The 27,240-nt window shown below is 41.5% G+C and overlaps 6 protein-coding genes across 8 annotated transcripts; 3 read left to right on the forward strand and 3 right to left on the reverse strand.

Annotated features, from left to right (window-relative positions):
* Positions 1–601: 601 nt before the first annotated feature.
* On the reverse strand, positions 602–3,440 carry LOC6616469 (putative uncharacterized protein DDB_G0271606). The gene is made up of 3 exons (XM_002040794.2): positions 1,506–3,440; positions 997–1,186; positions 602–939 (listed from the first exon to the last, which is right to left on the reverse strand). The coding sequence occupies exons 1-3, from the start codon at positions 3,033–3,035 to the stop codon at positions 905–907; spliced, it is 1,755 nt and encodes a 584-aa protein (XP_002040830.1). The 5' UTR covers positions 3,036–3,440; the 3' UTR covers positions 602–904.
* A 799-nt stretch (positions 3,441–4,239) lies between these two features.
* LOC6616470 (neuropeptides capa receptor) lies at positions 4,240–7,373 on the reverse strand. 3 transcript variants are annotated; one of them, XM_002040795.2, is made up of 10 exons: positions 7,048–7,366; positions 6,598–6,748; positions 6,444–6,534; positions 6,186–6,385; positions 5,782–5,955; positions 5,651–5,725; positions 5,443–5,587; positions 5,229–5,388; positions 5,053–5,154; positions 4,240–4,569 (listed from the first exon to the last, which is right to left on the reverse strand). In XM_002040795.2, the coding sequence occupies exons 1-10, from the start codon at positions 7,213–7,215 to the stop codon at positions 4,444–4,446; spliced, it is 1,392 nt and encodes a 463-aa protein (XP_002040831.1). In that variant the 5' UTR covers positions 7,216–7,366; the 3' UTR covers positions 4,240–4,443. The 3 variants fall into 3 exon arrangements, with proteins under 3 accessions (XP_002040831.1, XP_032575375.1, XP_032575374.1); XM_032719484.1 differs by lacking the exons at positions 4,240–4,569; positions 5,053–5,154; positions 5,229–5,388 and having other exon boundaries at positions 5,504–5,592; positions 7,048–7,372; XM_032719483.1 differs by lacking the exons at positions 4,240–4,569; positions 5,053–5,154; positions 5,229–5,388 and having other exon boundaries at positions 5,504–5,592; positions 5,651–5,955; positions 7,048–7,373.
* A 3,263-nt stretch (positions 7,374–10,636) lies between these two features.
* Positions 10,637–12,980, forward strand: LOC6616471. Its single transcript, XM_032719054.1, has 9 exons — positions 10,637–10,992; positions 11,051–11,214; positions 11,273–11,452; positions 11,511–11,626; positions 11,685–11,778; positions 11,842–12,018; positions 12,083–12,372; positions 12,428–12,573; positions 12,638–12,980. The coding sequence occupies exons 1-9, from the start codon at positions 10,704–10,706 to the stop codon at positions 12,919–12,921; spliced, it is 1,740 nt and encodes a 579-aa protein (XP_032574945.1). The 5' UTR covers positions 10,637–10,703; the 3' UTR covers positions 12,922–12,980.
* A 358-nt stretch (positions 12,981–13,338) lies between these two features.
* LOC6616472 (growth arrest and DNA damage-inducible proteins-interacting protein 1) lies at positions 13,339–14,175 on the reverse strand. The gene has a single exon (XM_002040797.2). The coding sequence runs from the start codon at positions 14,115–14,117 to the stop codon at positions 13,419–13,421; it is 699 nt and encodes a 232-aa protein (XP_002040833.1). The 5' UTR covers positions 14,118–14,175; the 3' UTR covers positions 13,339–13,418.
* A 365-nt stretch (positions 14,176–14,540) lies between these two features.
* Positions 14,541–19,092, forward strand: LOC6616473 (structural maintenance of chromosomes protein 5). Its single transcript, XM_002040798.2, has 16 exons — positions 14,541–14,725; positions 14,796–15,168; positions 15,226–15,404; positions 15,529–15,775; positions 15,833–15,931; positions 15,997–16,284; positions 16,339–16,440; positions 16,496–16,704; positions 16,764–16,927; positions 17,006–17,335; positions 17,389–17,606; positions 17,664–17,888; positions 17,956–18,180; positions 18,246–18,403; positions 18,460–18,577; positions 18,638–19,092. The coding sequence occupies exons 1-16, from the start codon at positions 14,652–14,654 to the stop codon at positions 18,731–18,733; spliced, it is 3,105 nt and encodes a 1,034-aa protein (XP_002040834.1). The 5' UTR covers positions 14,541–14,651; the 3' UTR covers positions 18,734–19,092.
* Positions 19,093–19,883: 791 nt separating this feature from the next.
* LOC6616474 (ER membrane protein complex subunit 10) lies at positions 19,884–21,117 on the forward strand. Its single transcript, XM_032719171.1, has 4 exons — positions 19,884–20,006; positions 20,064–20,231; positions 20,474–20,857; positions 20,916–21,117. Exons 1-4 carry the CDS (start codon positions 19,947–19,949, stop codon positions 20,985–20,987), a joined length of 684 nt encoding a protein of 227 aa, XP_032575062.1. The 5' UTR covers positions 19,884–19,946; the 3' UTR covers positions 20,988–21,117.
* The last annotated feature ends 6,123 nt before the right edge of the window (positions 21,118–27,240 follow it).

Genomic DNA, 27,240 nt, shown 5'->3' on the forward strand with positions numbered 1-27,240 from the left:
GGGATGGGTAAGTCTTTCGGGAGATACTGTCGCCGCCACAAGGGGGGTCAATTGGATTGAACGCGTGCGAGAGTCAGCGGAAAATTAAAGTTATTTCGCCAGAAGTTCCCTTTACTTTCACAAAAAATTTTACAAAGCAACTGGGTTTACTTGTGTTCGAGATTTATCGATAGCGCATATTGTTACACAAGTGTTATCGGCGGTGATGCCACCCAAGCTGCCAGTATGCCTAATATATATGTTAAGCACTTGCAGAAATGTTACCTGGCTTCTGTTAACTTGGACAGTACACCGTTACTTTTCAAATGAGCTATAACATTGTTAAGAATACTATATAACCTTTAAGCATTAAGCCACTATTTTAAATTTACTTCTCCTGCCATATAAGCGTCGCTTAAAATATAGTCAACGCTTTTTAGACAGATTACCAATAGGAGCAGTAAAAGTAACACCTAACAAAGTCTTAATCAATTTCAAACCCTTATATAGGTTTCCCTTATTCAGCAAGAAGATACTCCTGCCTCTTCGCAAAAGGCAAAAAGTCCCCAGATAGTCTCTTATTTTAGTGATTTATATAAATATGATTTTCGATAAGGTTTTCTGTCAATTCGTTAATTTATTTATTATAACTAACTTCTCTGAATGATATTTGAGATACATACAAATATAGAACTTAAATATACATGCACTAATAGTTTATAAGTTATCACTTTAATATATAGGAAAGCTATAAGTGCAGGATATTTTAATACGTGAACAACAAATCAAATTCACTTTTTACGAAACCCTACATTTTACCATTTCCAGTGTCATAAATTTATGTGTGTACTATACTAAATTTTTATATATTGTAAGCGATAGAATAAATTAAATTAAAACAAATAGTTTTTTATTTTATATTAATTTAGGAGCAAGATCCTTTACTCTTAATCGTCACACCTGGAATAAAACATGTTTGTTTAAAATATATACATATATAGGGTATGAAGCTCTTACTTATATTGAGGCATGACGAATAGCACTGCAGTTGTGTTTCGCCCGTGTACATGTATCCGTCGGATCCACAGATTATTTCATCGTTTTCATCGTACACATTAGCGCATATCTTCTCGCAGTAGCTCTCCGTGTCCTTTGGATCATCAGGAGTAGCAGAACTCGTCACAGTGGGCACCTTTGGAACCTCTTGCTGAAATGTTTAAATTTAAAATTAAAAATGTCTAAATTCACAGAAAAAAATTATTTGATCTCATTAGGAATACTATTACTGGTATTTGATGAGTCGTAGAATCTTTGTAGCTGGACCTGATTCTACTGTTGTTTAAAGTTTATTTTTTCAAAGAAGAGTACTTTTTTAAACCATTAAACGATTTGATGGAAATTAAGTACTCCCTAAATCGTTTAAAAAGATTGGAAGTGCTGCGTTTTGTGGCTACTTTTTGGTCAACAAATCTCTTGCTTAAATAAGCTACTTGCGGTTTTCACATTTATTGAGAAACAAAACCAACCTGCTTTCCACTTTCAGTGTCAGCACTATCCTCTGGGTCATCAGTGTATTCCTTGATGGGCTTGCTGAGTTCGATCTTCGGGGCAGGAGATTTCGCGGGCTCGCGGGGAGCTTGGGCCACGGTTTCGTAGTAGTACTGATTGGCTTGCGGGGCTTGGGTGTACTTCATGGACCCCCTGATGGCATCCTGCTCGGTGAACTCGAATCGCAGGGGCTCCGGGGTAAAGCTCTTGTGGCTCTTGGCGAAGTGCTGGCTTTTCGACGGCGATTGAGTGGTGGTCTGGACTGCCATGGGAGTGGAGACCACATGCTTGACGGCTTTGTTGCCGTCGGACTTGACAACGAAGACATCCTGACCTGCCTGGTAACTGCCGCGAACCACTGCGGAATTCGCAGGAGCGGGATCTTGCTGGTAGAACAAGTCGGACACTTGTATGGGCTCATTGTAACTGGAGGAGACTGAGTTGTCTAGGCCAGCAGTTTTATAGGGAACATGTTGCTGCAGCTCTTGATGATGCTGCGGCTGATGTTGCTGCGGCTGCTGGTGCTGCGGTTGCTGCGGTTGCTGATGCTGCTGCTGTTGCTGCTGATGCTGCTGCTGTTGCTGCTGATACAGCTGCTGCTGTTGCTGCTGCTGACTGTATTGCTGTGGATATTGGTGGAGCAGCTTCTGCTGGTCCCGCTCGGCGTCCAGTTTCTTGAAGTCAGGATCCCTCTTGGGAAGGAAATACTCGTTGGTGCTCATGAATTGCAGGTAGTCCTGCGCCTCCCTGGACTCCTTTGCTGGTGGCACAGCCTGGCGAAAGTTTACCGCCTGGTTGATATCCTGCTTCGCAGGAATATCGGTATCCTCGTAGACGGAATAGCTATTTGGATCCTGGGGGAACTGGCTGTTTTGGAGAAGTGTTTGCTGGGAAGGCACCACGCTGAAACTGGGAGATCCCTGCTGTCCGAAGAGCTTAGGATAGTGCAGGTACTGGGAGGCCTGGACGGGAATCGCGTGCTGTTGTATGGGTGCGTACACGGGCTTGTGGTCCTTCATGATCACATTGCCATTGAAGCGCGGCGAGGACTTGAAGTTCTGGATGTACTGCTCGGAGACATACTGGGGCGGGAACTGGTTTTTGCCCACATCCAGCACCGGAGCGTCCTTCACGTGGGCGAATCTGCCCTGATGACTCTGGTCGAACTGGTACCTCCTGAGCTGGTCGTTCGGAGGAAAGTTCCCGAACTGCTCGCGACGCATGATGTGCTGCGCGGTGGCAGGTTGCGGGGATCGCAGGAACTTGTTGGGGCCACCAGAAAGCATGGCCAGGTTATCCGATCGCGATCTAATCCGGGGCAGTAGTCCGGGACCCGGCGGCCGATTGTGGTTGAAATGGTGCTGGGCCAGGGGCTGGGGCTCACTCAGAAACTGCCTTATGCGCACTTGTCTCTTATCATTCTCACCGCACTGCACTTGGTCGAATAGGACCACTATCAGAACTAGGGCCTTCAAAATGGGGGCCAACTTAAGCGGACACTGAGTCATTTTTAAAGCTCGTCTTCGTTCCACGACGGTCTATTGGTATTTGACATTTGTCAGTTCCGCGGCCAAAAGCAAAAAAGTTTCTTTCGAATTAACCACGCACACATGCGAAGCTTCTTTTCCATTCGACGATCCACGATCGCGCAGACTTGATCTCACTTTCTTTGTTATCCGGCCAGTCGTTTAAATAAAAATGGAACGCCTCGCGGCACTGCAGCCAAATACAATGTGGTGGCCTCGTCTCTGGGCCCAGATGCAGCTATCTATGTATATCTATTTAAAACCGACTTGGTTCGCCATATCAGCTTTAGATGGGTACATTTTCTAGAGCCTGTTGTTCCAACGCCGCAGCACCGTTAATCAATCGAGGGTCTCGAGCATCCACATCCATCCGATTACTTTCTTCTTGAATTTCGGCGGTGTCGTCGGTTGGAAAGCAACTGAGTGGCAAATGGAACGTTTCTGAACCAGCTGTGCTGGAATTCGGAGTGTCGGAATGGCCACTAAACCAGTTTTGAGATGCTGCCTCTGCTGCCACAGAGGAGATGTGGATGTGGATGTCGATGTGGATTTGGATTTGGATGTGGATGTGGTGACCACCGAGAGATCCCCGAGAGATCATATCGCACTCGTCGCGACTCGGAGATGGAGCACTCGAGCCTCGGGGAACCGTGACATCGCTCCAGATGCGACAGAACCATTGGCCAGGTATACTCTTTAATTTGGCTATCTTGAGTGCAGGTGAAAGCAATTCGGAGATAAGATCTTTTGGAGACCTATGCGTAATTGGTTCGGAGTTCCTCAAACTTCAGAGATTAATTTGCTTATACAGAATGCCAGATGGCTGGATGGCTGAGATTTGTGAATACAGGGTTATTTACCTCATGTAAAAGTGAAAATGTTTTTAATTATAGATACTGGGATAATGGGTACAACTTTCGCTTTTGTCGTCAATTTGGCACTGCTTTTTCGAGAGAACAAGCCATGAAAACGATAATTTGGATCATTGTTATGCAAATCGCTCGAAACTGTAATCGTTCGTTAATGTATTCATTCATAAAAGCCCTGTTATTCCATAAAGTTTCAAATATCTCAGATTCTTTTGTGGCCAGTAAGTTTGTGCAACGTTTCTTTCCCCACTGATTACCATTTCATATATAATTACACATTCATGAGGACCAAACACAATTAAAACAACTACTCGATAGCAATAAAACTCAGTTGGTTTATTTAGTAATATTATGAGATGTGGTGGAAATAATTAAATCTCCTCTGTGCGGACACATTTGAATTTAGACAGACTCCCAGTCATGTCACTAAATCCCCAATACACAATCCTTAGCTCTTAAATTAGTTCTACAAAAGTTGTGCTCAAAGTCTTTGGCTTAAACTACAAATGTTGAAATGGTGCTTAAATACAAGTCTCCTCGTTATCGATCCAAATATCGTTCTCAACTTTGGGCTCCTCGCAAACTGTGTGGCTGTTTTCCAGCACGATGACAATGTCCGTGGTGCTCAGGACCGTGGAGTCTGCATTCTGAAAGTGCAATGTTCAAAGTTAATATACGTGGAATACAAGCAGTTGGAAAATAATCTAGTATTTATTCGCCCTATATTTCACTATTTCTCGAACTCAAACAATCACATACGAGCACTTTAATTCGTTGGACATGCAATGTAAGGAAAAGTTATGTTCCCATGGGTATTCGTGTAAACAAAGCGAAATCAAGCTAAGCGGGGATGGAGCCGGAATACTAAGCAACTTCAGCATTGGGAATTACAAGGATACACAAATTGACGCAGAGTGAAATAACTTTTTAATTTGCTTTATTCGCCCAGGTATCTTTGCGCTCCGAGAGTCCGGCGACACAGAAAAGTTTGAAAATAACTCTGGGATTTCCGGTTCAAAAGAATCTGTGCATCTGTAATAACTAGATTTATGCTAATGTACTACTATACCATACTCTAGCACACTATGCATGCTTCAATGAGTAATTATGCTATTGGTCTGTTTAATTACTTTTGGTAGCGGGAGACTGTAGGTTTTCTTTATCAGCACCCTATTCGCAGATGGGGAGTCCGTTTCGAACTTATTTGGGTGCCGGCTGGATCTGACGTGAACCTACGGGGTAATTTGAGTTAGAATAACCAAATTAGGTTGGCTTAAAATGTGCTCACAATAACTTAATAACTTACAGAATGAACGCGGTCGTAGGCGGAGCTCTCCCGGAAACTGGAGTGATCCCTCGCGAATCCACTGTTGTAATAGGCGCCCACGGCTTTTCCGCAGAGAAGTTCCCTGAACGCAACCCTGTAGCGACGTGACATCACACTGTACACTATTGGGTTTACAGTGCTGTCAAACCACTTAAATCACATAAATCAGTTAGAAGAATTTGGGTGCACTTACCATGAAACGTAGTATGCAAATCCCGCAATCGAGAAGAGTGCCTCGTTTATGTCCAAATAGTTCTCCATGTTCTTGGCATACAGGAATATGAGTCTTTGCAGGTGAAACGGGAACCAGCACACGAAAAACGTGATCACCACAGCGGCTATACTGATTAAATGGGGACGTTATTGATGGATTCGATTGGGATTGATCGGGAAAAGCTCACCCAACATGCGAATAACCGTCTTCTTTCTCATTTGGGAGTTTCTCGTTTCCCTGTTGTTGGTGCCTGGTTGAACACCTGGAATACATCCCTGAAGTCGGATCTTTTAGAGTCAATAGAAGCCAGGTACTTGCCCAATTTTTGGTTCGTTCGAGATCGAATCTTGGCTCCCATTCGCCCGTAGAGCAAAATGATGAGTATCATCGGAATGACAAAGAATATGCAAAAGGATACTTCGAACACGGGATATTCGTTAACAATCTTGGGCGACATGGAACAGAATGCTGACTCCTCAATGCGGGAGTCATCTGAAAAGCGTAACGAATGTCATTCAGATTTTATTTAAAGAGTATAGTTCGGCCATTCATGACGGTTGGGGGTGTAATTCAGGTCGCTTCCAAAACCAAAGTCCAAACTTAACCACCCATTTCAATTGATTTATAAGGTTTCAGCAATCTGCTGCATGTGAGCAATTGACTGGAGTGCATAGCACCCTTTTTGTACCACGAGGGAACTTATGATGTAAATAGTTTCATACCTAATGGGTAGTTGAGGTATTGAATATCCGAGAGCAGTCCAAATGGAATGGCGCTTATGAAACTGGCAATCCACAGAGCTGTTATTATCCGAATGGCGCGCTTGAAGCCAACCATAGCATACAGGTGCAATGGATGGCAAATGGCCAGGAATCTCTCCATGGAGAATGCGACGATGGTAAAGACGGACACATAGGTGCATCTGAAATACAGTTGGTATTATAAATGGCTAAAAACAAGTCAAAAGTAGTTATACTAACGCCTCTGAGATAAATGCGCGTATTTTGCAGAATGGCATGCCGAAGAGATCCGGATACTGATGCCAGTACAGAAACACTTCCGTTGGTAATCCTAGTTTCGTTTAAAACAGCATATTCAGTCAACTATATTTTCTTATCTAATTAGTTAACCTACCAAATAGTAGGTACAGCAGATCTGAAACAGCTAGGCTGAAGAGATAGTAATTGGTCGCCGTGTGCATTGCCGAGTGGCGAATAATCACAATGCACACTAAGAGATTACCAACGACCCCGGTTATAAATATGCCTCCAAATATAATTGTTATCTGGAAAATGTTTAAACAAACAGAATGATCGCTTTTCAAGACCAAGCATTTTGCAATTTAAAATCTTAGATTTAAGCAAGCAATTTGCAGAGCGATTCACAAATATCCATGTGTATTTAGCCTAGTTATGCACGAGTATAAAAAGCTGTATAAAAGTTTTAACATAATATCTTCGACGAAGAATGATATTTGTTGACTATTCAGTATGTATTACAACTGACAATAAAAAAAGTTATTTATTTTTAAGCTTTGACTACGAGTAAAAATGGTAAAAATCAAACCACTTCCAGTAGACTTACCAAAATTGCCTTGTAAAGTGGTAAGGTCTGTGGGCCGAGCACAAAGGCCACAAACTCTTTTGGAGAGCAATTAAAGGTGCCGCAGGCATAGTGGTCCTCCTCCTCAAATCCATAGGATGTTGTATCCAAACTAACACTAGTGGCGAATAGATCGGTCGATGAATTCATTTTAGCCCACAACTAAATGTTTTTGTTTATTTCGCGTAAAATTCTTAACGGCCGCCGCTGAACTTGGAATAGCACATGGCACACGACAATTACCGTTTGAATTTTTATGGATAGCGAAAAATCCGCGATGCGCTATCGTATAATACAGCCACTGTATCTTTTAGATGGCCACAGATTACTGTCCGCAGTCTACCGCTAAAAAGATAAGAAGTCATGGTTTAGGCTAAATTGTAAATAGACACATACACACGGGCATATATATATATATGTATGTATAAACACCATGTACACTTATAATATATATGTGGCCAAGTTAAATATATAGATATGGCATGTTCATGCCGCAGAATGAGTAATTAGACCCAAAACTCCCAGGGCAGAAGGGTATGCTAGATTCGTTAAACATCATGTAACAGTTAGAATGAAGAGTTTATCATAAAGTATTCTTAGAGTTGATCAGGATCACCAGCCGCATCGGTCTGGAAATGTCCGTATGTCTGTCCATATGAAAGCTAGGAAGTTGTGATTAACAATGCAAGTTGAAGTGGCTCCCTCTCTGTGACAATTTATTTTAGAACGTCTTAAAGACGTCTCTAAATGCTGTCCCAAACACAATTTTAACAATGGTTTTGATTGCTTTTGATTTTACAAATTAAATTGTCAATGTTTAAATTTATACTTCGCAATCCCAGCGCCTGAGAATGAGGTATCTGATAGTCGCGGAACTCGACTACGGCGTTCTCTTGGTATTTTTTGTTTACGTCAGAAACAAAAAAATTTAATCTTTAATTAGTAGTAGATAAGTAGATCAGATGTTAAACAAACACTACGAAACTCGAAACTTTTCGAAGTTCAAGTTAAAGATTTCCTCTGTTAACCTTTACTATATGAAATAGGAATAGTGCACTAATTGTTGTATTTTATATGTTGTAACATTAAAGTTCGTTTGGTTCTTGTTGGAGAAACAATAAGCGCTTTCTCTTTTCAAGGCCTGTGTGGGAAATTTAAACAATTATGTCGACGGCGTCCGAAAATCTTCTTAACTTAAATTGAAATGTCAACAAGCATAAATTATCAACTCGGGGAGAAGGTGAAGGACTCCCCCCAAAGGTTTCATTACCTCGCATAGGCAGGCACTTTAAAATAATTTAAGAAGCCTGAATTAAACATGGGTCATTGTTTGAATGGACAGATGCCTTCTTATCACCTGGCACACACCCCATTTAATTCATTCTTGTGTACTTCGAGCGATGTACTACTTAATTGCTATCAGTTCATTGTGTGCGCTGATTAGTCAAGCAATTAGCTGAGCATCTGGAAATTCATGTGCAATGCTCTATTAATAACTAATCTTTAGAAGCCACCCACAACCTTAAAGCCTTAAGTATTAGAACTTAGGCAGAATTAAATTTGAAGTGGCATGCCCACAGGTATTTAGTTATATTGTGGTTGCCGGTGTCGGCAGCAGCATCTTGGCCGGATTTATTAAGCCAGTTTGAATGGGGCTAACAATGGATTACTCACAAATGCTAATACTCGCAACCAGAAAAGTTTGCATGGCTCTTGGCCACAGATTCATCATTATTACGAACATGTCGCCGAGCCAAACTCGACTCGGCACATCGAGACATTTTGGCCTAGCGAAGCGAACTATAGAATTTTACGCACTTGCAAACTTTCAACTAAGTGTGCTCAGTCGTGAATTTAATTTGACGAAATGCGCAAAGAGGAAGGCACACGTGTAATTAGGAGGCCAACTTGAGAAGCGACTGTCTAAAGATAGTAATAATCATCATAATCATCATTTGGAGCAGCCTCCGAGCTCGCGAGCAGTTCGGTAACCAGAAAGCCACTAAATCAGTTATCTGCCTACTCGGACCCAGGAGAGCCATGGAGCTCCCCCATGCCATCCAATCCAGTCCAGCATCTGGTCATTAGGGACACTTAGGCGGTGACCAAGTCCCCTCCGGTGACCCCAGAACGAAGTGCCAGGCCACGTGTTGCTAATTACTTGGGTGCCGAAAGCCACAAGATGGCACATATATTCATGTGTGTGCAACAGAAGTCAAGTGTCGCCTCAAGTTGAATATAATTATGTATGGACATCTGGGAGTTTTCATGGTATTTTGTCCCGAGCCACTTGCTTTTATTGGATTTATTGAGTGCAGATGGAGTTGAATAAGTGAAGAAGTGTTCTATTATTCAAGGCTTTGTGGAAGGGCCAACGTAGCTCTTGAAACCAAGCCCATCGCAGATTTCCCATCTTAATTAACTAAAAGAACTGCTCGACATTAGGAACCGCATGCCAAAGTTCGGCAAACTATGGGAAATTATACACACAAGTATGTAGTTCCCGATTACGAAAGCTTTTATCGCTGCATACACAAATATTTACATGTATAAATATATATTTTGTAAATATATAATTTGTATTCCTATTTTCGTAGAATAAAACAATTCTAAAAAATTAATAAATGAGAGCATGTTTTTAAAACTAACCAATAAATCCGAGAAATATTAATATTAAATAAAAAATACACTTAATTAAAATACACTTGGGAGTTACTTAAGTAACACATGATGGTTAAGTAAAAAGTGTAGTGTATTGTTTTGTAAAAATATTTCGAATTACCTTTTTATGAGATTAGCCGTTGCCCAATTAGGATTCATGTCTCCTCGTTAACTATTCTAATGGGTATCATTAGTTTACTCCCTTCAGTGATTTCCTTATCATGGCAACAATGGTCTTTTATCTTATCACTAATTAGTGTCATTAATATTTTCTCAACTTTTCTCAAATATTATTCCGCGTAAATGTGCCAAGAAAACGCTCTTTTCTAAAATCGAAAACAAAGTGAAATCGTAACAACTATTTTCCACTTGCACCTGTAGAGCTTCCAAATCCCTTCGATCCAACACTTGTTAATTGATTTCGAGTCTCAACTCGCATTTTCGTAATTAGCGCACATATCTCAGTTAGCAACGAACTACCGACATTGTCGCGCTGGATGCTTGGGCGATGACAGGTGGAAAGCAACTGGCTGCATGTCCAGATGTCCTGCCCACTTTCGGGAGTAGGGAGTCTCGGCAGGTGAGTGCGCAGGCGTTGAAGCCGAACATCTCGATATTCCGGGCTCGCCAGCGTAACTGCTTGTGGGTACTAATTTCGGCTGTACTTGTGGCTTTGGGGCAAACCGAAGTGCTTGGGTATCATGTGAATCTAATAAGGATGCAGCTTTCCCCACTGTACTACATGCAAGCCACTCGAGTTTCGGCCATGTGCCTGTTGTCTAGATACCAACGGTTTAAACATTGTTTGCCCAATCCATTAATTATGAAGTCCCATTCAATTTCATTGGCTTTATAATAGATTGGTCTCGAAATCAAAGCCCCATTTCAGTAAAAGTCTTTGAACATGAGCTGAAAAAAGATTCAGTTTGCTTCAATTGTTCGTTGAAAAAACAACAAAATAAAAAAAAAATATTAAAATGACTTCTATTATACCCCCGGGCTCGTTAGTTCCGCAGGCGCAGGGCGTAGAAGCAGCCGTACCCATATGGCTCAAAATGGACTGGAGCCCGGAGATGGAGCAGGGCATCTACAAGGACTGGGGAACCTATTACAGTCGCCGGCGCAGGGAGAACCTGGGCATGTACTACTTCGACAAAGCCCTTAAGCTCGGACCTGCAGATTTCACGACTCTGTATCGCCGAAGCCAGAGCAAAAGGAAGAACGCCCAGGCAGATGGAGCACTTAAGGACAGTTTAGAGGCAAAACGTAAGCTTAGTTCGGTCCTCTTGAAAGCCTGCATTAAGTAGATCGATTTCGGCCACAGGACTATTGAAAAACTTGCAACGCTCTGATGCGCCTATTAATCTGGAGGTCTGCGATGCACTGTACGAACTAAATCGGCTTGAGAACGCCAAGGCCGAGCTCCACGACAATACCCGCCTCTTTACTGGAAACAAAACCAAAATGTTCGAGCAGCGCCTGGTGGTGGTACGATGGTGTTTGGGGTTTGGTTTGGGGTTCCTCCTGATTTCTGGGCTGCTTCCAGGTGGACGAGAACATTGAAGATGCCTGTGGTCCTTCGATGACTCAGTACATATCGGACAAGGAGAAGCTCATAGTGCACTTGAAGGAGGTACAGAACAAGTACAAGCCCGATACCAGGCCGCTTTGGAAAATTCTGAAGGAACAGGAGAAATGCGATGTTTTGAGCATTCCCGAAATCGAAGTGGGTATTATTGGCCAATTTGCAAAATTACCTTTACTTTTAAAGGCTGTCTTACTAGGAAGAAATGCTTTCCCCCTTGGAAATTGCGAGGCGAAGTCGTGCTTTCGACGTGTTTAACCAGATGTTCATAGATAGGTCTTGGCATGATGTCATATTTCTCAAGCACGTCCGAAAGTAATCCCATTTGTGAAACTGTAAAACTTTGTTTATACCATACCTACATTTGTCTTAGAAATCCAAACCTTCTCTTGAATCAGTGTAAAAACTCCACTGAGTACTTACAAACGCTTTCTATGAAGAAATATGAGGAGATCAAAACCTTTCTGGTGGGTTTGAGTGGTGAACCCGAATTATGAGTACCAAAATTGTCCCTAATTTGTTAATTTCAGAAAATTCTGGAAGCCCGTAGCCCCATGTACAATATCCGATACCAAAAGTTCACGAACAAGAAGTTGATGGATAAATTTCGCCAGGAATATCTTTTTCGAGTTCAGTACCAAACAAGACGAAACATGATTTCTGCACTGCGTAGTATTCGGTACCTTCGAAAAACCAAGAGTCTAACAGTAAGAATTTTGAATGCATTCGAACAGAGTAAAATGATATTGGTTAAATGGTTAATGCTTTCAGAAACTGACCAGTTACGTGGAGGAAGTTATGGGAGATTACGTGGTGAAAAAAACCAACAGGATTATGCCCTGGAAATTCGAATTCATCAACGAGGTGTACAATATTTTGGCGCTAGCCTACGTAGATCAGTACACGCTTCCGAAGAACTTTCGCTATGCGGAGAAGAACGCACTGCTTCGATTGCTCCGCTTTCCAATGGACAAGTCAAAGGAGGTGAAACACTTCGTATTTGGGGATCGCACTACGCACCAAGGCTCGGAAACAGTAGATCCTGCCTTGACAAAATCACGGTAACTCGCACTCGGGATGAAAATGATATTTTAATCTTTTTTGTTTTGTTTTCAGTCTAATAGGAAACCGATTCGAGAACCGGATGAATTTCGCACAGTACCCTATAGAGAAGTCCTACCTACTTCACCAAATGGCAGAGATTCATCTTAAATCACACAGGTTTGACGAATGCTGCTTTAGTGCCCGCAAGTCTATTGAAGGTTTGGTCCATAAGTCATATACTATTGAACGTTAATTGAAATAACTATCTATCTATCTTTTTAGAGGCAAAAAAATGCAATAGCTATATTTGGCAGTTTCTCTGCTACCTACTGATAATAAAAGCGAATGCTGCACTGCACAAAGTCGAGCGAACCAGTGAGGCTCTAGATATGGCACTGAAAATTGCCAAGGAATTGAAAGAAAAGCATATCCATAACTTCTTGACTGCTTGTATACACTGCAATGAGGAGGAATTCATCGTGAAGAAGCAGAGTATTTTTGCGAATAGCCGGCGCGAAAGCGAAAAATCCGTGTATAGTTCCCTGTCCGTGCGCCATAGCGAATAGAGCTTTATATTTTTTTATAGCCAAAAATATTGATTAATAAATTCTCAGTGCAATTATAATAGTCTGGTGTAAAAACAAGTTGAATGTATGTAGTCGACCGTTTCGTCTATTAGATACCTATACACAAGTACATGAATATACCCCTGCGTATTTGGAATTTGGATTCTTAATATCAACTTGCAAGCTCCTTTAGTTCCCGAGATCTCGATCATCATATGAACGAATAGACATGGCTAGATAGACTCGGCTAGTGATCCTGTTCAAAAAAATGTATATATCTACCCTTTTACACATGCATCGGGCTTACTTTTCACTAGTTTAAGCAACTTTTTTTCTGAATTTATGAAAAATATGATAAAATCATGGCATTTGCAACACTTTAAAATATTTTAACGGAGTACAGATAATAAGTGCACGTCTTTTTTGATGTGTTTTTATTTTAGAGTGCAACAAACAACAGTTCTTCGCTTAAATGGATGGTTTTGATACTACAAATATTACGCTGATGCTTTCTCTACCAGTTTGGCCATCATCTTCTCCTCCTTGGCCTTTCGCTTGGCCTCCTTCTGCTTCCGCTTGTCCTCCTTCTCTTTTTGCTCCAGCATTTCCTTAAAGCGGTCGTCGCGTGTATCTACCTTGAACCCGAAGTGTCGGCGCACCTCCTCCACCAGGCGTTCCTTGCGTTGTATGGCTGACGCTGCATCCGCCTCCCGCTTGGCGATCTTCGCGTGCAGGTCCGCCTTCCACTGTGTCAACTTCTCCATCTTCTTGGCAATGTCCTCTTCCCGGGCATTGATCCTTGCCAGCTCCTCCGCCTTCTGCGAGCGGTTCTTCTCCAGCATTTTTAGGAGTGTTTCTAGTTGCATAACCTGCCTGCTGTCTTTCTCTCCGTGGGAATCGAAGCAAATCTTAGGATTCACATTGCTCTGGACGCCATACCGCCCGAATGCCTGTCTCTGGTACTTCTCGGTCAAATGAATCCAGGAGTGAGGCTCCTGGTATGGCAATTTGTTCAGGAGCACATTTTTGTGTTGTGGTTGCAGGCCGGATCTGTCCACCGTCTGGGGATATGTTGGTTCCACATCCTCGTCGCCGACCAAGGACGCCGGCAATTCTGCTTTCGCAGCGCTCGAGTACTGGGCGCACGAGCGGAGTGCAGGAAGTCTGGTCACAACGCTTATCTTGCCTACATTCATTTTGAATTGTCTAAGCAAAATAGTTTATTAATTTCCAATAGAGATGCGAGAAAATCGATAGCGATGACACCAGTACTGTCAACTAAAGTCTTTTGGAGCTAAATTCAGCTATTTTCTAGCCCCCGTCCGAAAGGTAAGTAATTTACATATATTAATTGTGGTGACAGTCTGGCTGCATCCCAGCTCAAGCTCTAGCTATTTTATTTTCCTTTCTATCAATTTGTAATTATTGGTTGCACGATTTGTAACTGCCGATTTACCAGTCACTTTTTATTCCGAAAATAGATTTCCGAGGCGTGAAACTATCATATTTATGTTGTCAGCTCAAATTATAAAAAGAAATTGACTTGGATTACATATATGTGCGGCGCACAAGTGTACCCCTAATATACCAATCGTTATCGACAACAATGTGACGTGCACATATGCCCTAATGCGAATCTTAATTCTTGAACGCGCGGAATTGCATTTAAAACAACTCGTTTTACTTAAGTTAAACCAAGAATTTGCTCGGCTAAAAGCCTACGCCTCGACATGGCGGGGGATCGTGCCTTGAGTTCCAAGCAATTGGCGGGGCGCATACACTCCGTGTACTGCAAAGATTTCGTGTAGGTTTATTTCCATCAAAGGAGCAAATCGGAATTAATAATTTCGCAATTTGATTATTTCCAACAACAGATCCTACAGCGAGATCACATTCCATCCGAAGCACTACCTAAACGTCCTGACCGGTCCCAATGGCAGTGGCAAGTCCACCATCGTGTCGGCCATCATTTTGGGCCTGGGAGGGGAACCGATTCTCCTTGATCGCTCCGCCAGCGTTGCCGACTACATACAGAGCAACAAATCCTCGGCCACCATAATTGTCCGTGTGTATGGACGCACGCCCAACACCACGGAGACCTTTCGGCGCATAATAAACTCAAAGGGCTCGTCTACCTTCTCTGTGAACGACAAGGACACCTCCAAGAAAAACTTTCTGGCCGCCGTATCATCCTTTAACATACAAGTCAGCAATTTGTGTCAGTTCCTCCCGCAGGATCGGGTTCAGGTATGCAGTTATGCTGGCAAATAATAAATTACACAAAAATTAAACGAACTGTTTCAGGACTTCTCCAAGATGAATCCTCAAGAACTTTTGCTCAACACAATGTCCTCCGTGTGTGACGATGAGCTGACCAACAGCTTCAATCGTCTAAAGCAAATGCGCACAGAACAGGCGAATGTCCATGCTAATCGGGAAAAAGAGAAAAGTGATCTGGTTAAGAAGCAAAAACGATTGGAACAGTAAGATATAGTTGCCCGAGCTTATTTTTATTCACTAAGTAAAATGTAACCAAATGTGTAGATAAAGTATATAATTTTACTGCGCCTCTTAAAAGACCTAATAATCTTAATTTCAATTGAATAGCTTACAAATGACTGTGGCCCAGTATAAAGAACGCGAAGATGTCAAGCAAAAGCTGCAAGTATACAGTGCGAAGAAATTGTGGGTTGAGACTCAGGCTGGAGAAGCCAAAGCCGCAGAAATGAAAACTCAAGTGAAAAACGCAAAAACTCACAGCGACAAATTGAAGCACCAACATGACAAATTTGTTCAAGCCCAACAACAAATTGAGAACGAAAAAGTGTCACTCAGAGAGGCCTTCTTGGAAAAGGTAATGGGTGGTAGTGTTTTTAAATATATTTTTTAAAACTAAGTGAATTGTTTCTAGACACGCTTATTAGAAAGAGCTGTAGCGCAGAAGGCGGCAATTGATGGTAAAATGGACTCTTTGAAGCAAGGAATTTACCAAAAAAAATATGAACTGGAGGTTGGTTTCCTTGTTGAATATATCGAACATGTAAAAAATTCTTAATCTTACATTCTATTACACAGCAAAACATTAAAAAATCACAAAAAACGGCCACAGAGTGTGATAACCTAAAGCAGTTGGTGGAAAATAAAATTTACGAGCTTGAAACCCTAAATAAGAGCAGGCCTCAGATCGTTTCGGAACTTGAAAGGGCCAAGGAATCGTGCGCAGCGGCCCGCGGGAAAGCAATGGAGCAGTACAGCAGACGGAGACAACTGGAGCAAAAACTGAATGATGAAATGATTCCTGAAATTACTGCGTATAAACTTAAAATAGAGCGGTTGAGAAACGTCAAAATGCAAAAGATTAATGTAAGTTCTTACTAAAATAATGAAGGCTCAACTTGACGCTATCTTAAATTTTAGGAAATAAGAGCGAAAAATCCGAATTTGGTTGTGGCCATGAACTGGTTGGCTCAAAATAAGCAAAGGTACAAATCGAACGTTTATGACCCAATGATACTTGAGGTGAGCTTTTCAAAATGAAGCCATTACTATTCTAATATTGAAACCACTATCATAGCTTACAGTACAAAATCATGAGGATGCAAAGTATCTGGAAAACGTTGTGGCGCAGCGAGATTTATTTGCATTTGCGTGTGAGGACAAGGGGGATATGTCGGATCTGATCAACGAGTTGTGTGTGAAGCAAAAATTGGGAGTCAACGTTATATACTGCGCATCATCCGATAGACTCGCGCACAGTCCCAAAATTCCGATCGAAGATCTGCGGTATGCACTTGTCAGTTGTCCAATACTAGTACAATACCTAGTTTTAAACACTTTTTTAGCTCTTTCGGATTTCGGTCATACCTCGTGGATCTTGTTACGGGACCAATACCACTAATAAACAAGCTGTGCGCTTCCTACTCCATTCATAATATACCAATTGGAACAGAAGCTGTGGGCAATTACACTTCATCCATTCCAAAAGCTATCCGAGTTTATTTCGGCGGTGTGTATACTTTTCTTCTTCGGCTTCGCTTCGCAAATGTATAAATTCTGATTTTGAATTCCGTAATATGCATTTCAGGCAGCAAGAAGTTCGTTGTGACCGCATCCCGCTATCGGTCGGACACTATTCTCACTGAAAGTAGCATTCGAGCGAAGAACCAACTTATTACAGTGGACTCACAACAACTGGCCCTGGTGATGAAACAGTGCTCCGAAGCAGTGAAAGAAAGCGACAGCATTAAAAACGCAATAACCCAGACCGACAATGAATTTGAACGATTGCAAGCTGTTGCACACGATGAGCAAGAGAAGAGACGAAAGCTTGACCAAAAAATAGCCCATTTTAATAGCTTGAAAATCGAAATTGAAACGCTCCAGAAGAAGCTGGAAGCCCTGCGCAATAGCGATTGTAAGTATTTCGTAGTGCACTAAATATTCAGCCATTATAAACTGTGTTTTCAGCGCTAGACTGTCTTCAAACCAATTTTTGTAATAGTTTGCATAAAGACTTGAAAAAAGTAATCGATGCTGATGCGGAGTTGTGCTCCTGCTTGAAAGCTGTAGAACGACTTATAAATGAAAAGAATGCGGCCCAAACAAAGGTATCCATTTATATGCTGCAACATGAGAGTCAAATTGAAGCCCTCAAGGAAAGCGAGGAACAGAGTAAAGCAGCAACCGTAAGGAAATATAAGTGCACTTAAGAAATTTATTTATAGGATTTGTTTTACTTGCAGAGAGACTTTCAACAGTTGCTGCAAGGCTTAGAAAATCAAATTAGCGACGTTAACAAACGAAAGAGCGCTATCCAGGGCCTGTGTGACGGAGAAATTCCAACCAGTAGCAAATTTCCTTTTAAGAAGGAATTTATGGAGCTGGAAAATATAGATTTGCCCGAACTACGAGAGGCAATTCATGACTTTCAGGCACGATTGGAGTGTATGAAAAGTGTAAACTCCGAGGTGAAGCACTAAAAAATAGTTAACTGAAGCTGACTTATCTAATAATCTTCCATATTGAAATATGCAGGCCATCAGCAGCTATCAACAACTGCAAAATGAAGTCAAAGAACTGGAGGAAGGAATTCAAGAATCTGTTAACCAAGCAAAGAGCATCGAGTCTGGCATGTCCAATTTATACGATAAATGGGAGCCCAAACTTAATAGCTTGGTAGAAACAATCAGTACCAAGTTCAGCGAATTTATGGAGTCCATTGAATACGTGGGAGAAGTTGTGTTATCCAAAACCGACAAAGTGAGAACATAAACTATTGTACATAAACACTTTACTTGAAATGCATTTTACTTTATTATTTCTAGTATGACTTTGACTCATATGGAATTCAGATAATGGTCCAGTTCCGGAGAGGTCTCCAGTTGCAGCCGCTGGACAAGTTTATTCAATCTGGTGGCGAACGCGCAGTCTCCATCGCCATATACTCATTGTCCTTGCAACATGTCACTCATGTGCCATTCAGGTAATTGCGGAACCCAGCTGCAAACTGACGCCAGATTTATAATTCTACATTTTTAGGTGTGTCGACGAAATAAATCAAGGCATGGACGCTACAAATGAACGTCACATATTCGACTTGCTCCTCAAAGAAGCCACCAAGCATGGCTCGGCTCAGTATTTATTTGTAACACCTAAGGTGAATATAAAAGCTTATTCATATAAATATTTAGTTAACCGCTTGGAATCTTCTTTGTAGTTGCTTCGAGACCTGAACTACAACGAACATCTCTGTGTTTCCATTGTTCACAACTCAAAAACTGTTTGCCATGGCATGCAATTCCCGATGACTTAGGCACTTTGGGTCATCAAGATTTATTATTTATATTTTGACTAACTGAAACAGTGTTAAAAAAAAATTACTTCTTTTTAATATTAAACACTACAAAACATATCTATTGAATTTTGTCGAATGTCCAACCTTGTGGGGACTCCTTTTCAAACTGTCGACCTAATCGGAATAAAATCTGTAAGCCGGTAAACAAGTCCAAAGGCAATGATGCCTGACGATTTGTTTTATCAGATTTCAATTTGTCCTCGATTTAAAACCCTACAACAGCACCTATATCTTATTTCATATGTGAAATGATTTTAACACTACAATGCCTTTGTACATATGTTTTTAAAATAAATAAAGATAGGTGTCCATAATTGGTTGAACTATTTTTTCATGCTAAATAATATATTAATATTTACTTTTGTAGATATGCAATTTAACGCAAATCATTTCTTTAAAGGGTTAATATTAAGTAAATTATGTCCACATATGAATACTCCATTACGTCACACCTACATTGAGTTCAAAACTGATCCCTCGACGCAAACTATAAAAGTTCAGGTTAACTTCAGATCGATTGTTAGTTTTTATCAGCTCCAAAGAAGTCGGGGTTCGATCGCAATCCGTGTGTGCCCCCATTATGGTTGGGATTTTTTAGATCAGCAGTTATTGCTATATAGCCATATTTATAAATCTTCTACTGGCCTACTAAGTCCCAACATAATGAGAGTAAAAACCACAGGTTCGACGTTCATGTGAAGATTAAAAATGTTAAACTGACAAATATATTTAATAGTTAAAAAAAGTTCCTAGTTTCTATTTCAAAAACTTTTAAGTACTCGAGATCGAGAAGTGCACAGATATTTAATATGATTAAAACGAGCAGAATGGTGAGTTTCAAGAAAGGGGAAAGTACAAGTTTAGAATATTTCCTTTGAAATCGCAAAATTACAAAATTGCACTTTGGTTCCAAGAAAAAATGTTCAGTTTGAAAATATGATTTTAGCTAGTATTACACATATAAATTGTAGAGGTAATCCCTTAAGTTCGATTCCAGATGGTCATCAGTTCAGCCGCTTGATGAGAGAAAGCGGAGTACCCCAACTTACTCGTAGTATATTTTGGTATTTTTTCTAGGAGCTTACAGTGTTTTTGCAAAGCCGGTCACTCTATTCGCAACCCTCATACGATTGACAAATTAAAATTAAAATTGAGCGTTTGGCAGGGCAACATGTATTCAAAGGAGGGATTTGTGCTAATTTTCGTGCTGGGTCTGGTGTCCAGCAGCTGGGTAATTGTTAAACCCATGCGTACTGCAATTAACGTGGCTAAACCAATGTTTTCCCAGGGATTCCTGGAGCATGACAGCTGGATTACAGTGGAGCTCCAGCACTCGCTGGCCGCCAACTCGGAAAGCTTCTCCTTCCGCGGGAATGTAACTATTCCCAGTCTCAACTCTGGACTGGCCAATGTGGAGCAACCAGATCTGAGCACTGCCGATCTGGACTTGCTGAAGGTAACAGTAGTTCGGGCTCATGGGCACGCCGGTAGGGAAATGTTCACCACTTTTCACCATCCAAGAGTGGTGTACATAGTGCATATTATGGGATGGTTACAAGAGAATGAGGTGGCTAGGTATTGTATTCTATAAATGTAGAAATGCATTTAATTATATTACCTGTTTTTAGCCTTCCTGTTAAACGTAATCCTAAAATAAGTATGCAAATACATAGTAACAACCCCGTTGAACTTTTTCAGAAACTGGCCCTTGGAAACGAGTTCTACCGCTTGAAGGCCACGGTGGTGTATTCAAATGGAGCTAAGGCGCAGTTCATCACTTCCAACAAGGCCTGTCGCCTGCTGCAAGCCCAGCTGAATGACGTGCTTTGGGTGTCGCTCGATCCCTCCGGATACGTAACCGGCATCACTGTGTCCCAGGACACGCCCCCGGCCACTGTAGAGTGCACCCAGGAAGACGTGAACAAGCTGGTGGAAACGCAATTCAGCACCGATGTCCTCATCCGCCACGCTGAACTGGCCCCCGTGCCGGATACTGCTGGCTTTATTCAGAAAGTGGAGCGTGAGCGTGAGGCCAGGGAGCGCGGAGAGGTTCGGGATAACCGCGGCTTCTTCGCCAAATACGTAAGTACAAATACTTTGGCCTGAAACCCTTTATTACAAATTCTTTTTTTATTTTTAGTGGATGTACATCGTTCCGGTAGTTCTGTTGGTCTTTATTTCGGGAGCCACCAACCAGGACGGTGCAAAATAGGTTAACTGAATGATGTGGTGTATTCTTTTGTTTGTTAGCATTTCCTAATTACAATTCCTAGACAATTTTGGTTTTAGCAATTAAAGATTGTGTAAAATAAAAATCGATTGATGAGCCATTTTTAATTAAATATACACAGAAATAATGATGCCAGAGGATTTTTTAAGAGTTGGCATAGTGTTTTGAGACCTGGTATAAATATTTGTATTAGGATTTTCTCCTGATATTCGATTCACATTGCTTTTTAAAATTATACTTTATTAATTGAAAGCCTGGTATGCATATACTTTCAAGGAATTTGATAATTGGACGTTTAGAATTTCGGGATTTTGTTGATTATTTTTCTGAGATGATGCCGATATATTTTTCCTGGTTTCGGCTGTTCACAGCGTGTAATCAAAATCGGCTAGGCGCAACTTCCTAGAAATCAAACCCTGTCTGTTCTCTGCTTCTTATATTAAGGTTTCAAGTTCTTCGAGTTTGTGTAGTGACCACCATAAGACCGCAAGTTCCGGATTTTCTCAATATAAGACTGTTGCATGGCAAGCAAGCCACTTCTTAGATGTATTGAATGTATATCTGCCATGTGATTTAAACGTTCTGATTATTAAACCCTGCAAATTAGTATCGCTTAAATTTGTGATCAAGGTAAGAAAATCTATACAAACCGTATTTCAGAATTTATGGAATCAATAGAATAAATCCAGCTTCTTCGACGCACTTCGTTGCTCTTACATATCAAGGAATGTTGCTTATATATTCAAAATCGAATGAGCTTCACATTTCAAAAATCAACACCTGGCGGAGAAAAATTTTCGAACTGCAAGAAATGCATTTGTAAAATGAATTTCATGGGGTTCGAACAAATTATTCCGCGTCTGCTGCTTTTCTTAATGTGAAACTCCTTCGAGTTTGGGTATATGAACAACATTATAGGAAAGTAAAGCTGATCACGATTGGTCCAAATCCTGGTCCAAATGTAGGCCAACTTTGTGGTTTTAAATTATAGTTAATTTTTTTTCTGCTTTTTGATTCGATTTTGATTTTATTTCTTGTTAATATTACTTTTTTATATTTTATTTGTACGATTTTACTGGATCACACGACAACCTTTGACGCTGGATTGTCTCAAACTAAATATTTCTGTGATGTTCTCTGATAATCAAGACTGAAATTAAAATATCCGCCTGCTTTTTTTTCCGTTTGGGGTTTCAGAAAAAATATAAGTGAATTATGATATCTGTATCCTTGGTTTTATATAGGTTATTCGAAGAGGAGTTTTCAAGCTATTTGGCCATTGTTTTGATAATCGTTTGAGAATTGTATGCATATATAATGTCCATTACCACTTTTAAAATAGCAAATGAGCTCCGATGCCAGACTTAGTTTAGACGAATTAATCCAACTGAAAGTGCAAACCGTAATTAAATGCCTTTTTACCACAAGTGACGGGCTATCCGTCGAGAATCGTGAATTACACGCTCGCTTAACCACGGACCACCCCGAAATTGACTGGAGTGCGATGCGTGCCAAGTGGTTGCAGTTCGAATTTGTAATTACAATTCGTGGCGCCTTGCCGGGGAAGTTCTGCTGGGGGAACCCCCAGCACTGGCTGAAAACAATTTTCTCCAGGTTTTCTCCGTGGCAAGGGCGGCGAGGGTTACGTGACAATTTGCCAATACCCAAATTTCTCCGTGGACCAGGAACGCCTCCTCCGATGGCGTAAAAAACGAATAGCCCGTGGGCTTGTTTTTTACCCACGAGGCGAGCCAACATGTGGTAACCCATAATTTACGCCTAGGGATGTTATGATTTTGATTATATCGAGGACTTGAACAATAGTATCTGGCATTTACTCAATGGGACACAGTTCGCACTTTCTGCGGTCAAATGATACAGTTTTGGCCATTTGTGAATTACCATTTAAGGCTCATTAGTCCTCATTAGTTTCAGTAAAGTAAAGTTAGTCTAACCATCTTTCTTGATTTCAAATACTTCTGTCCTAGTTTTATTCAGTTCCATTTTTATTATACTTTCCATATATTCTATTTCAAAATTATTGCTTATTCATGGGGTTTCTAACTGAATATGATTACTGTCGTGCTAAACTGTAAAGTATATTAAACCTAAGCTAAACCGAATAATTTGCATAACGTATAAGGTTTTTAAAAAGTTACTATGATATCAAGTTTTTGTAGTAAGCACTTATATTGAGAAGCAGGCATAATGGTCTTTCCCTGTATTTTAAAGAGCCATTTCCTAACTAATATTCTTCCCAAAAGTTCAATTTTCAATCTGATGGGATAATGTTAAAAAGGTTTCAGTTTTTACAGTCCTCACACCGAAGAGTGCGTCATCTGAATAATCCCAAATATTGTGACAGTAATATTGACATCGACTGCATTGTGATGGGTACTCTTTTTAAGCATCTTAATCCGTCACCCCTTTTCGTTTAAATTTAAATTACCTATTTGGCAAACAAGGCGCACTGAAGGATAACAAAACACTTTCAAATTCGAGCCCACAAATTGTCAGATCAAAAAGCGGAGTCGGGAAGGGCCATCTGTCAAAATTCTCGCAATGCCATGCAATCTGTCACTCTTCGCATTTCCTCGCCGGGCAACGTTAACAAGTTTCGAGTGAAAAACGTCCACATGGCCGATACCCCTAATTATATACAATGTACGTAGTATGTCCTAATAAGTGCTATGTGCATATCCCGGTGCACTTGTCAAGTGTTGGCACACCGACTCAACCGGCCCGGTCATTAAAATATACATTTTTCGATTTGTTTAAATTAGCCACCCCCACGGCGCCGAGAGGGTTGCGGGTCGGTCTGCCGCATTCAATTACCCAAGTGGTTCTCTTAACGTGTTACCTTTGGCCCACATTCGAATTTAAAACGAGCGAATGAGGGGTGTTGTCACTCGGAGCGGTTAATAGCGCTATTACACCCCCAATTAGTTCGATAGACGATAGTGGGTAGACGGATAGTGGGTATTTGTCTAGTTTAGGGTGAAGGGCTTAAACGGGGAGAACAAAGCTTAGGCCTACACCTACAATCGTGCACCTTACCCACTTTAAAGTTTATTGCCTAATCCCCAGTACTACACTTCCAATACAATCCATTACAATCAAGTACTATCCACAACATCCGCAATTCCTTTCAAGTTCATTAAATGCCCCTCACCCTCATGTACACTGTATGTATAACCTATTATTTGGTCTCAATTATTTAGATGCGGTGCACTTCGGGAGCTGATTCACCCGTCATACCTGTCACAAGTTCGTAAAAGGTTTTACTGAATATAAAATAAACATAGTCGGATAAGAAACGCATCTTACCTAAGAACATACGGGCAATATTACCCCGTAATCCGGGGAGAATCGGGCCAAGAGGACCTCCTTTCTTCCAGTGAGCTAACTACCAAAGAATGCGTTCTGTTTTGATAAAGCAAATAAATGCTAATACGGCCGCTTGAATGCCAAAAGCATTTGGACAAACACCGAACCCACGCAGATGCACTCATGGGCATTAAATTTGTAACAAGTTAGCAGCTGGCGCCAATTCACAAGCGTCGTGTCGAGTGATTAAACAATCGCATTGATACCCAGCCCAGTCCATTCGAGCTGATTCCAATTCCAATTCACACAATCCCGATCCCAATTGAATTTCGGATTGACAGGTTCATAAACGGCATTGTTCGCGTGTTTGTATTTGAATTTCATGCCCGAATACAATTGCTCTTTTCCTGCCCACACATTCTCATCGAGGATCTCACAAAAGGCGGGAAAGAGGCTTACGCGTCGGGCAAATACGCTCTGGTTTGCATTGGTCATGGGAAAGCCAATTGCGGGACTCATTCCGGGTGCTCTGTTGGGTGTGCGGTTCATTATCATCGAGATAATCCCATTAGAAAACGCTGCGGCAAGTGCCAGTTTGATATTCGGACGAGTCCTTCGGGGCCGGATAATAAATACATGTGCATTTGCACATGACGAAATATCCTGGTAGGCTTTAATTAGCACTTCTCTATATACTCTACACATCGTTTCTCTAGGTTTTATGCAAAATCGGAATACATACATACGTGAGAATTTCAGAAATCTAAAAAATCCCCGATTTTACGGGTTTTCAGATTGGGCAAATCCTTTGGAGGATGAACGCAGTTTCAATGAGATTGCCGAGCTGGGCAGTGAAAATATTGATTGAATACGCAACGAAGTCAAAGTTCAAAGGATGTGCCTTGCGGCTAAAAGAATGAAAAACCTTACGTCTATATTTATGATTATTTTCTTAAAGCATTTTAAATAAATAAAGTCCATCAGGAGATTAAGCGCTGCTTGAGTGAATGCGATTAAAATAAATTAACTTAAAGTGCCCTCAATGGGCAGATGTTTCGTTGTTTTCCAGTCTTTTGCTGCTGTAACACGAATACGGACCACAAGTTGTTGGCCGTGGCTCAAATATGAAATTGCCGAAAAATCAAAATTCCCAAATGCGCGCACATAAATCTGTAAAATTTCCAATGCCCATACAAAATTCCAAATCACTTTAACTGCTGGTAATCGGCGCATAATCTTCGAAAATTTGCATGCACTCCCCACGAAAGAAGGCATTTGAGATCCTTATCGTGCGCATTATTCACGTCACGTCTGAAGTATTCAAAGCATAGTAAAACTGCCCATCAATTTCCTTCCCCGTCCCCTTCCGTACCACCCGACCCGGTCCCGCCCCCTTCTCCACCCGCCCCTTAACCATCGCAACCGAAGGAATATTAGAATACTCGGCGTCCTGCTACTAAATTACCTCGCCGTTTGGGATGGCGATGACGGCTTGTTGTGGGTGCTGTGTCCCGATTGTCCTGCTCCTGCACCTGGTGCCTCGTCCAGGTCCCTCGTTGGGGCAATTATGGCCGGTTGGGAGCCCCGATATGTCGCACTGCGGACATGCCCGTTCGGTGCTTGTTCCCCCGCCCCGCTGTCTTTTGTCTTTGCCATTTGAGCCATTTGAGCCATCGAGGCGGCCACAACTCCAGTCTCTCCAGGTCGTACATGATCGCCCCGGGCCATCGCCCTGGCCCTCTCCTCTCCAGAGGAGCAACAGAAGATGGGCAGGAGGTGGGCCGCGGCACAGGCGTTGGGTCTGGCACGGGCTAGTGGCCATAATTCTCGGTACACGACTGCAGGAAAGGGCTGCTGCAGCGGCACCACCGCCGGCATCATCCGTCCCGCCGTCGAGATCGGCAAAAACGTTAGGAATCTCTGACGCATACCAAGAACCCAGAATGCTGCACTCCAATGTCGGTTGCATCACTCCACTTTTCTTGGATTTGTAATATTACAGCATGATGAGGATCATTTCGGCCGAAGGAGTGGCCAATTCGAAGCTGTGACTTGCTTCTTATTTGTGTGTTGATTACTTACTAAACTAGGTACTCCGTCCAGAAAAAAGGAAAAAGGAGTTTAAATACCAAATATATTTTAGAATCTTGCCAAAGTATTGATAGGTTCTGATGCCTGGTCTTGCACTTGTACAATAATTGAGAATATATTATAATATATGAAAGCTAAAATTTTGCAACTACAATACAATTGTCATTTGACTACATTCATCCCAGCTTCCAGCGATTTGTTACTATTGCAAACTTCGCTGCAGAGGCACGATAATGAGCTGATCATCGACTGTTGTGATGTGATAAGTACGACTTCTATCGGAGGCGGCGGACTGATACTGATTCTCGCCGAGCAGCGCCCATAACGACGCAGTTCGTCAAAAGCTGGCACGGTGGGTGGAGGAGGGGCACGAGGCACGGCGAGATCGGAGGCGATGCCGGATCCAAAGCCTGAGCACTGGAGCGATTGCAGATTTTGTTACGAAGGTTAATGCGAAGCGCAGAACAAGGAGAGCAACCCGTGTCAAAACTGAAAGAACAAAGACATCGTCACTCAAAGCCGATTTCCTCATACCCTCACGTAAAGCTCACCATAAATACCTTCAATATTAACCAATCGAATAACTTGAGTGGAGAATCTACAGTCCACATATAATAATCAGTTTGGTTATTAAAAACCGATTGGCACAGAGTTAAGGCCATTATGAACTCATGAAGTACAAATCTCAAATTTAAACGGTAGTGCGTCCTAGACAAATAAACTTTTTAGTAATATATATAAGTATATATAATAGAATTTATTCCAAATGTACTGATTAGAGATAAACAGATACAGATTATTATAAACTGAAGACATG

The sequence above is a fragment of the Drosophila sechellia genome, chromosome 3L (genome assembly GCF_004382195.2).
Source record: "Drosophila sechellia strain sech25 chromosome 3L, ASM438219v1, whole genome shotgun sequence".
Classification (NCBI taxonomy): domain Eukaryota; kingdom Metazoa; phylum Arthropoda; class Insecta; order Diptera; family Drosophilidae; genus Drosophila; species Drosophila sechellia.

Bases quoted from the DNA above. Each gene is read 5' to 3' on its own strand.
- LOC6616469 (XM_002040794.2), bottom strand. From the start codon at position 3,035: ATGACTCAGTGTCCGCTTAAGTTGGCCCCCATTTTGAAGGCCCTAGTT. The intron at 1,187-1,505 runs GTTGGTTTTGTT...TAAACATTTCAG, and splicing joins ACACTGAAAGTGGAAAGCAG to CAAGAGGTTCCAAAGGTGCC. The intron at 940-996 runs GTAAGAGCTTCA...GTTTTATTCCAG, and splicing joins TTCGTCATGCCTCAATATAA to GTGTGACGATTAAGAGTAAA.
- LOC6616470 (XM_002040795.2), bottom strand. From the start codon at position 7,215: ATGAATTCATCGACCGATCTATTCGCCACTAGTGTTAGTTTGGATACA. The intron at 5,726-5,781 runs GCAAGTACCTGG...GATGTATTCCAG, and splicing joins TCGAACGAACCAAAAATTGG to GTGTTCAACCAGGCACCAAC. The intron at 5,588-5,650 runs GTGAGCTTTTCC...TAATCAGTATAG, and splicing joins GACGGTTATTCGCATGTTGG to CCGCTGTGGTGATCACGTTT.
- LOC6616471 (XM_032719054.1), top strand. From the start codon at position 10,704: ATGACTTCTATTATACCCCCGGGCTCGTTAGTTCCGCAGGCGCAGGGC. The intron at 10,993-11,050 runs GTAAGCTTAGTT...TTTCGGCCACAG, and splicing joins GGACAGTTTAGAGGCAAAAC to GACTATTGAAAAACTTGCAA. The intron at 12,574-12,637 runs GTTTGGTCCATA...CTATCTTTTTAG, and splicing joins TGCCCGCAAGTCTATTGAAG to AGGCAAAAAAATGCAATAGC.
- LOC6616472 (XM_002040797.2), bottom strand. From the start codon at position 14,117: ATGAATGTAGGCAAGATAAGCGTTGTGACCAGACTTCCTGCACTCCGC.
- LOC6616473 (XM_002040798.2), top strand. From the start codon at position 14,652: ATGGCGGGGGATCGTGCCTTGAGTTCCAAGCAATTGGCGGGGCGCATA. The intron at 16,285-16,338 runs GTAAGTTCTTAC...CTTAAATTTTAG, and splicing joins TCAAAATGCAAAAGATTAAT to GAAATAAGAGCGAAAAATCC. The intron at 18,404-18,459 runs GTAATTGCGGAA...CTACATTTTTAG, and splicing joins GTCACTCATGTGCCATTCAG to GTGTGTCGACGAAATAAATC.
- LOC6616474 (XM_032719171.1), top strand. From the start codon at position 19,947: ATGTATTCAAAGGAGGGATTTGTGCTAATTTTCGTGCTGGGTCTGGTG. The intron at 20,007-20,063 runs GTAATTGTTAAA...ATGTTTTCCCAG, and splicing joins GTCTGGTGTCCAGCAGCTGG to GGATTCCTGGAGCATGACAG. The intron at 20,858-20,915 runs GTAAGTACAAAT...TTTTATTTTTAG, and splicing joins GCGGCTTCTTCGCCAAATAC to TGGATGTACATCGTTCCGGT.